Source organism: Phocoena phocoena, chromosome 2, assembly GCF_963924675.1.
Source record: "Phocoena phocoena chromosome 2, mPhoPho1.1, whole genome shotgun sequence".
In the NCBI taxonomy this organism is placed as follows: Eukaryota; Metazoa; Chordata; class Mammalia; order Artiodactyla; family Phocoenidae; genus Phocoena; species Phocoena phocoena.
Window position 1 is genome coordinate 140,241,786 of NC_089220.1, and position 9,774 is coordinate 140,251,559.

General features: G+C 49.7%; 1 protein-coding gene across 1 annotated transcript; it reads left to right on the forward strand.

Moving 5' to 3' along the window:
- The first annotated feature begins 5,822 nt into the window (after nucleotides 1–5,822).
- LOC136118530 (zinc finger protein 239-like) lies at nucleotides 5,823–9,327 on the forward strand. The gene is given in 3 exon segments (XM_065871770.1): nucleotides 5,823–6,235; nucleotides 8,610–9,027; nucleotides 9,181–9,327. Coding segments are annotated over 3 exon segments (978 nt in total).
- The last annotated feature ends 447 nt before the right edge of the window (nucleotides 9,328–9,774 follow it).

Consider the following 9,774-nt stretch of genomic DNA (forward strand, 5'->3'; position numbering starts at 1 on the left):
AGTTCCATTGGCTCAGGAGATCCCTGAGTTAAGGGAATGGCACATGGAATACTTGGATTAGTCATTTTCTGTTTTCTTTTTGTAACAGTGGAACCACTTTTTCAAGTGAAACCTTGAAACAATAGAAAACATGTAAAAGCAGAGATGCTCTGGTGACTGGATGGTGAGAACCCAAAGCGCTCTCCCGGGCTGGGTCTTTGCCCCACCTCACTGGTCCCTGAGGCAGCTCTCTGGAATTTCTGGGCTGGGCTGGTTTGAAAGCTAGCTGTGTGTGCATGCTGAAAGCGCTGGCCTGAGTTTTCCACATTAGCCCTCTTGGAACTAAAATCAAGAGGCTAGAAGGAATCTCCATGGCCCAGACTTGTAACTGGATTTAGGACTCTACGGAGAGCCCCTCTTGTTGTTCTGTCCTTCCCTTGCTCCACCACAGGCTGCCCGTCCTGGGGGGGAATTGTAGCTTCACCCACCTTCTGTTGAATTTTAGACCTTTTATCTGTTAAATAGGGAGTGAGACCTAACTAGGCAAAATTTGTTGTCAGAAGCAAACCAGATAAAATATGCAAAAGTGAAGTATAGTTTCCTGCCCCCTTTCCCTGAGGGTGCACCTTCTTTCCTCCTGGGCTGTCCCAGCTGCTCTCCAGTATTTCCTTCCAGTCATTTACTTGGAAAGCACCTCCATTTAGCACTTACCACACTGCATTGAAGTTGTTCACCATTTCATTTTAGAAAATGCATCCTCTGCCAGACTGCACTCCTTAAGAGGAGTGCAGAGCAGGGGCTGCACTAAGAGGAGGAAATTTTTCACTTGTCCCAAAGTATATGCTCTACAATTGTTAATTGAATAAGCGTCAATGATATTCATCTTGAATCACCCAGGACCGCGCACGCAGGAAATAAGGAAGTGTGTGTGTGTGTGTGTGTGTGTGTGTGTGTGTGTGTTAGGCAAGGGGGAGGATAGTGGTGAAGCATTACCACAGTGGGCAACTATGCCAGAAAAGTACTTTAAGAGGCAAAACATCTGAATTGGAGTCTCAGCGCCACTCTAAGAGAGACCTGGGGTCCAAGCCGCCTGGGTTTATTCACCTGTATAACAGGATTAAATACGGATTAACAGGGATAAACACCCGCTTTCAGCTGTAAGGGAAAACGCTTTGGAAAGGGTCTTTCAGTGGTCCCCGGGCGGAGTAAGGCGAGAAGCCGCCACCTCCCCAAATTATCACGGGGGTGGGAGAAGCAAGGAAAGACTACCCGCTCCACGTGCGACGATTATAGTTGCGGCTCCGCACCCCCAAATCCGGCGTGTAGGAAAGTCCCACCCGTCGTCAATGATTCGTCTGAAACAAATGGGCGCCCAAGCCATCCGCATAGATTACTGGTTAATCCTGCTGTCAGTCTGCAGGGCCTGGTGGAGGCCTATGGGAAATGTAGTCCGGCAAGCCGCAGTCTTTCTGGGGCTCGCATTTCCGCTTCCGGTGTTTATGGCTTTCCGAAGGTCCGGACTTGAGCTCTGGCCTCGTAGTGGGAGTGTCGTGTGGGGACTTTGCGTGCTCACAGAGAAGGTACCGCGGAGTCGGGGCCCTCCAGTGGTCGCAGGGCCTCGGCGGACAGGAGCGGCCTTCACCTCGGGCCTGGGCCCGCGCGGGCTGGGCGTGACCGGGCGGAGACGCCGGGTCCCGCGTTCCCGCGAGCAGTCCCCGGGGCAGGATGCGCCCCTCATGCTGGCGGCGTCCTCCTTCTCCCTGTCCACCTGGCCCGGTGGGGATGACCCTGTCCTCAGGGCCCGCGTTTACCCCATAAAGCTTCTAAAGAAGGTCGCCCGCGGAGCAGAGTAGCCTTCCAGTGTAAGTCACGCTCTGCGGGCCAGTCACCGGGTCCACCGTCACCGGGCTGAGCCACTGCCCATTTCTTGCCAGCTTTGTGACCTTGGGCAAGGTCCTGGGGGTCTCTGAGCCGTGACTGCCTCAGCTTTGAGGGAGTTGAAGCCAGACTATATCTTAACTTTCGTTCCAACTGTAACATCCTGTGAGTCTGTGATCTTGTTATCCTTGCTGTTACATCTTGTAACCTTAACCAGGGTAAATCTCCCTGTTTGGGAGAGAGTTATGATGCCAAGACTGAGGAATCCAGAGAGGGCCCGCCCAAATCTTGAGAACCTACCCAGAGGCGAGGAGAGTTGAGAGTTGGAGCGGTTGAATCTCAAGCTTAGAGCGGGCTCCTCTCAGGCTCTGCTCTCCAAGGTGCTGCTACCTTGTGTGCCGTCTGCCTCTTGTACTGCATGTACTTGGCAACACTCTGAAGACCAGTGGCTTGGGAGAATGAGCCGTTTATTGTCCCCGTTATCTCCATCAGCTCATCCTCATTCTTCAGTATGGATCATTGGCATTTTCTTGGCGTTAAGTAAATCGCTATGCAAACACAGCTTCACGCTCCTCTGCTTTCCACCCAGACCACCAGCCCTTGACCCCTACTGTCAGACTTCTGAAGCTGCCTCCCCAGTGACAGAGGGCCAGACTCCATGGGCATCAGGACATGGGGAGGGAGGAACAGGAAGATTTTTCTTCACCTCAATCCCACTGGGCTAACCCTTGTGATTTTCACTAGAATTCACTCTGTAATGTATGTCTCTGGCTCTAGAATTTCAAGTTCTACTTAGACTCCTATCTAAAGGTGGCTTCCCAGTGAAGTAAAGGAAGAGGTTTGAACTTCAGATCACAGCTGCAGGGTTCGTTTCTGATCTGAACAATGGCTGTAGCTGTGGATGAACAAATCCAGACTCCTCAAGTACAAGAAGAGCTCCAAATAGTGAAGCTGGAAGAAGATTCCCACTGGCAGCAGGAAATTTTCTTTCAAGGGAGTATCCCTGAACCAGAGACCTCCTGCCAGCACTTTTGGTACTTCCACTATCAAGAAGCATCAGGACCCTGGGAGGCACTCCATCCAACTCCAGAAGCTCTGTCATCAGTGGCTGAGACAGGAGAAGTGTACGAAAGAGCAGATCCTGGAGTTGCTAGTCCTGGAACAGTTGCTGGCTGTCCTTCCCCAGGAGATCCAGATCTGGGTTAGACAGAAACATCCAGAGAGTGGAGAGGAGGCAGTGGCTCTGGTGGAAGACTTGCGAAAAGAACCTGGAAGACTGGGGCTGCAGGTGAGATATGGAAACTTAGTTCTGAGTAGTTAAAATAGAGGAATGTGAGAGACAGAGCCACCTTGGGTTGCCAGCAGTATGGGTGATGTGTACACTTTGCTGTTGGTGTCGGCACAGAATTTGCTTATTCCCTGGGCCTGGTAGCTGCAACTTTCCTTCCATTTTCAGACTGACTTTTCAGAGGACGCACAACATAGGTTGCTCTGAGTGTTGGTCCCCACCAGTAAATAAGAGAATTGTTTAAAATAGTTTGAGCGCCACTCTGATCCAGGAGGAGCAGATACAACCTATTTTCTCTTTGGAGAACAGCTCTCATTCAGCAGCAGCCAGCCTGAAGCAAGGGGCTTCACTGGTCTTTATTGACATTGTTGAACCTTTAGGTCCTGTCGCAAAATAGCTGCCTTGTTGCTTGCTCTCTCTGTATTGTTAGTTTTGCCTAGAGGTTGACAGGAGCAGCCCTGGGAGAGCTGGGTGGGCAGATTGCAGTGGGCCTGGGTTCCAGATCTTATCTCCATGGCATCTCCCACACATCCACACTCCTTACTGCCCCTGCAGTGATTTGCATAAGACTGAGTTCCCCCTTTGCTTCTTTATGTCTGGGGATGATTAAGTTTTAGTGCCTACAGAATTCTGACCATTTCCAGTCCTTGAACAGGGACAGAAGGGGCTGTCAGAGGAGAAGGAACCCTCAGGATCGGTACTAGGTCCCCTAAACATCCATCTGAAGCAAGCACAGACAGAATCCATGTATCTGTTCCAGGCAGTGGTGAAGAACTCACAGCCAGAACCAGAAGACCAAATGAACCACAGCCCCAAAGTAAAACTTGGATTCTTCCACGAGAGCGGTAAGCAGCAGCAGTGTAGGGAGGGAGAAGGGACCCTTCTGTGGGGAGGGCGCGAAACCCGCTCTGAGTGCAGGAAGTGGGGTAGAGGGTACAGCTCCTTTCCCTGGGAGGATGTGGCATATAAACTGAGGCTGACCACATGAATCTGGGGAATCCTCAACAGGCACCTCCAAAGGGAAGAAGAACCTTGGTCGGCATGTTTTGTAAAACTACACAGCAGAGCTGGTGGCACCTCTCCTTATGTGAGTGAGACCTTACTGGTCCCAGGAGGTAAGGTGTGGGTACCAATTTTAGGCCTGGATGGTAGGAAAGGCACAAGGTAGGGCTAAACTAGAGTGCAGTAATTCCCAAAACAGGTACGTGTCCCCAGACCAATTCAGATGATTCACATGTGTTATCAGAACTGAAGAATAAAAGCATAAAACGCTGACAGTAACGTGGATGGATATGGAAGGGAAATCTGGAACTCTCCTTTGAGAAATGTGTTGTTTTGCTTTTTCACCAGTCCTTCTTTGATGGGAAAAAGCAGACACTAAGAGGAGGAGGAAGACACTTCTGTTTCCAAACCCGATGGGCTGGTCCCTGGTGGGGGCCAAGAAGCGTTCCCTCTAATGGCTCCTTTCTCTCCCCCCAGGCCTGCCTGATCCTCAGGCTCTGGCTCTTTCTCCGGAGCACAGCTGTGACCAGGGGGCCATAAGCAGCTTCCAGGTGGGCCAGACATTCCTCTTACTCAGGTCACCTTCTACTACTGAGTGGGGCCCTTTGCACCAGTTCTTTTGCCTATCGGAAATTGCAAAGGAATTTTACCCAGCGGGCAGGCCCAGTAACTTTATAGATGAGGCTCCAAATTTCATCAGCTTGAAAAATGTTGCCCAAATCTCCTTCCTTGTGTAAGGCAGCGCCACAGCTGAGGTAGTGAGGGGTTGTATTAAGTCATTCTTTTCCTTGACTCTAAGATTGCTTGTTTGTCTTAAAAGTAATGGCTACTTCCTTCTTTCGGTATCTGGATCTCGTCCTCATAGTATGCAGGATTGTGTAGTGGGAGAAAAACAAAAGCTTCAGATTCAGACAGTCTTGAGTTCAAATCCCAGCTCTGCCACATACTAAACAGGAATTTTGAGCAAAGGTGAAGTTTCCAGTGCAGTGCCTGGTGTGCAGTAAATGGTAGCTTAGTTCTTCCTTTGCTTTCTCTCCTCCCTGTCCCACTCATTGCATTTATTTATTTATTTTAATTAATTTATTTTTGGCATGTGGGATCTTCCCAGACCAGGGCTTGAACCCATGTCCCTTGCATTGGCAGGTGGATTCTTAACCACTGCGCCACAGGGAAGCCCGCCCTTGGACTTTTTTTTTTTTTTTTTTTTTTGCGGTACGCGGGCCTCTCACTGTTGTGGCCTCTCCTGTTGCGGAGCACAGGCTCCGGACGCGCAGGCTCAGCGGCCATGGCTCACGGGCCCAGCCGCTCGGCGGCATGTGGGATCTTCCCGGACCGGTGCACGAACCCATGTCCCCTGCATCGGCAGGCAGACTCTCAACGACTGTGCCACCAGGGAAGGCCCCCCTCCCTTGGACTTAAAAAAAAAAAAATCTCCTCTCCCTGGCATATAAAGTGGTTGGGATTATTAGAGTCACCCAACCATTATGTCTTCTTCTTGTCTCCCTGCAAACAGCCTTTCCAACCCACAGACCCTGTGTGAGCTCCCACGTGGAGCAGGAGGAAAAGCCACAGAGCCCAGGTCTTCAGCGCTCCAGAGGGAAGGAGAGTGTGAGACTCCCTGGTGGGTTGGGGCAGAGTCAGGCCTGGCCAGGTGCCCATCTTGAGAAAAGCCAAGATGGGGGATGAGCTGGAGTGGCAGGGCCTGGAGGATGAGAAGGTGACAGGGATGCATTGGGGCTACGAGGAAACCAAGATTTTCCTGGGAATTCGCAGTGAGTCCTGGATTCATGAGAAGCTCTGTACGTGCCATTGGAACCACCAGGTGTACCGGATTGTGGCTGAGCGGCTGCAGGAACGGGGCTTCCTGCGGACCCTGGAGCAGTGTCGCTACCGGTTCAAAAACCTTCAGACCAACTACCGCAAAGCCAGGAGCACCCACACTCCAGGCACCTGCCCCTTATACGATGAGATGGATGCCCTGATGAGTCCCTGGACCCTGGCCAACACCTTTGATGCCTTTGAGGTGGCAGGAGGTGTTCTGTGGACTAGAGGGGACTCCAATGAGAACCAGAAGGCAGTGACGGGATGGTAATAAGGTGACAGAGGAGCCCCAAGAGGAGCCCGGGAGCCTCGGCCCCCAGGCTTTGAGGGGGTATCCCAATGGTAAGCTCTCTTCCCCGAAGTGCACTTCAGAACAGTGGGAGAGAGGAAGCCCCGCGGGAAGATTAGGGACCGTGAATCAGGAGACATGCTTATGTCTGTCATTCTGCTATCACTAGTCTGTATCTGAATGGGCTTGTCAGGATTTCTATAGAGGAATACTATTTACAGCCTATCTTTAAGTACTGATAGAAACCAATAGTCCAGGGTGACTCAGGAAGATGATTTTGAGGATTTTGCTCTGCTCGCCAGCAAAGGGATCTCCCTGCCTGCTTTTAGTAACAATATTAGAGAAACAGGAGAGTTACTTAAAGTTTCAGTTGTTTGTTTCCACCTAAAGTGCCCCATAGATGTGAACTCTGCATATATTATATATAACAGTCTGCCACTTTAAAGACTTGTCTTTTCCCGGGTACATTGGTTAAACACCCTGAGCCCCCATTTTCTTATCTGCAAAATGGACACACTGATGGTAACTACCTCCCTGTGTTGTTACATTGTTTGCATTCAGCAAATGTTAGTTCTCATTGTCATCATTGTTATAATTATTGTTAAAATACATAAGCACATTGCCCTGTATGCTGAACTGAAGGGGGAAAATTTCCTAAGTCATTAACTTTTTCTTCTGAAAACTAGACCTTTCTGAGACGTGCTTCCATTCTTATCCCACCTACCACTTCCACATATGAGAACAGAAGGCAAATTACGTAAGAACTCCATGTCCCTTCTTGCTTTTCCTTGGGCAGGACCTCCAGTTCCCCTATCAGATGGGGTCTCAAGTCTGGAGGGAAGTGAAGAACTTTGGAAGGACAGTCTCCAGGATTTCAAGGAAATTCGGAAAACTTCCTGTGCAGGTGGGAAATGAGTGAAAGCTAGTATCTCACCAACAAAGAAGTCAGACCTGGAATTCTGAACATGAATGAGCCAGCACTGGGCAAGGGCGGGAGAGGAACCCAGGCACTTGATCTTCCCGGGTTATTGTTCTGTGGTGCTGAAACCACAGGAGTTGTGAGAAGAGCGGAAAAAGAAAGCCTGGTCTCTTTAGTTACCTTGGAATATGTAGCTATAAACAAAGTATTAGTGTTTATGATTTCTCTCTTAAATTTCTATCTGAATTATAATTTTAATTAACTATCACCTAACCAGGTTAGTAGAAAAAGGGAACATGGATAACCCCAAATTAAAACTACAGTCAACCTTAGATTATTGGAGGGGTGAATTTCTCATGATTAAGATGAGCTCCCTTCCGTGGTGGGGCTCAGTCATTTTGTTGGAATTTCAGGCGATCTGGTAAATAGAACCGCTCTCCTACTCAGGTTCTAGACCGACTGAGAGAGACATGAGTAAGACACTGAGATCAGAATGGCAGCTTTCTAAATGGTGGCGCTCTTGAGGGTGTGGCTTAGCTGTGGGGTCACACAGAGCCCCAGAACTGAGCCACAGGCAGCACTGGACAACCACCACCTCGCCCTGCAGGGACAGAGCCTTCACTGCTGATCTGAGCCACATACACCAGCTGCTTGTTAACCAAGGAAGTCATTCCTCCCACCTGTAAGGAAGGGGATGGAGAATGGCCAGGAGGATTATTCTAAGGCACGTCTCTCTACCCAGAAGGCAGTATCAGGAAGAGAAAGGTGGCTTTTTAGTACCGATTGCCAGTTCGTAGGTGATGGGAGGAGAGGGGGAGCTGAGCTTGGCGACAGAGCCTCTGAGGAGGGGGTACAGCTCTGACTGAAGAGGAAGAAGTGCGCCTGGACCTGCCTCCAGCCTTTCTCCACATGACCTTCCTGCTTAGAAGCTGGGGGAGTGAGTGAGGCCTGGATGTCTGCTGGTCTTGACAATGGTTCAGCCATATTCCAGCTTATTTGTTCCTGGTTAATGGAAAATTGATTAAGGTCTGTCACCACCAATAACTTGTTTTTAAGTGACCAGTAAGGACCTCTTTCACATTGTTTCCATTCTTCTGAATCAGAAAATAGGTAACCTTTGCAGTTTCATTTCATTCTTTCAGATCTTGAAACAAGGACAGAGAATGAGGAGGATTCAAGCCAGGACATTTCAGAGGCAGTAAAACTACCTGGGGTGTTATTAGGAAGATCCAGCATGGATGTTTCCCAATACCTCAACTGGAGGAAAGACTGGGAAAGTGAATATGGGGCAGAGAAGCAGTGGGAAATATCCTTAGAAGATGGACAAGAGTTGCTCTCTCCTCCAGAAAGAGACTTAGGTAAATTCATAGGTCCTCAGGGAACCTATTTGGCGAAAAACCCAATATATGCTGTGAATGTGGAAAACATTTCAGCCTGAGCTCACACTTAGCTGTCCACGGATTAGCCCACACTGGAGAAAAGAAACCCTATAAATGTGGCCAGTGTGGGAAAAGCTTTGGCCAAAGCTCATATCTGGTTTGCCACCAGAGAATCCACACGGTGGGGGAGCGCTACAAATGCCCCAAATGTGGGAGAGGCTTCAGTGATCATTCTGACCTCATCACACACCAGAGAATCCACACAGGAGAAAAGCCCTATAAATGTGGGGAGTGTCGCACAGGCTTCACGCAGAGCACAGGCCTTATTATGCACCAGAGAATCCACACAGGAGAGAAACCCCGTAAGTGTAGTGAGTGTGCAAAGAGTTTCACCAACGGCTCGCACTTGGGGACACACTGCTGAACGAACACTGGCGAAAAGCCCTACCAGTGCCCCGAGTGTGGGAAAACGGTCAGTAAGAGTTCCACTCTCACCAGCCATCAGAGGAGAGAAACCCTATGAGTGTCTGGAATGTGGGAAACGTTTCAGTGACTGCTCAAACGTCATTACCCACCAGCGAATCCACACTGGAGAGAGACCTATAAATGCGGGGAACCTGGGGAGAGCTTCAATCAGAGCTCAGGTCTTATTACTCACCAGAGAATCCACACGGGAGAAAAACCCTATGGATGTGCTGAGTGTGGGAGCCAATTCAACAATAGCTCACGTATTAGTGCACGTCAGAGAGCCCACGCCGGGGAGAGACTCTAGGTGTAGGGGACCTATCTGGAAACACTGCAGAATCTACCCCAAACATGGGTTTGTATGGCCCTTGATTCTATACCACGACACCCACAGAAGGAGAGAGAGCTCAAATCCCAGTCCAACAGACCGTATTTTGTTTCTCTCACTCAGTACCCACTGGGCTTATGAAATACCACTCAAGGCTTTCCTGTCCATGCTGTTAAAATGGAAGCTGATTTCCAGAGGCTTCAGAGACTAGTTCTGAATCTGACTGTATCACCATCTCAGTGTGTCTTCACTGTGATTCTGTGCCTTAATTTTCACAGCATGGTAATGTGAGGGTGAGATCCATATCCTCCTTTCAGGACGGAGGCGGCTCTGCCCTCCCGTGGTGATGGCATTAAAGATGTAGAACCAGCAGTGGCTGAGCAGTTTCCTCCCAGCACTGGGCAGCTAAACAAGGATTTGTTTATG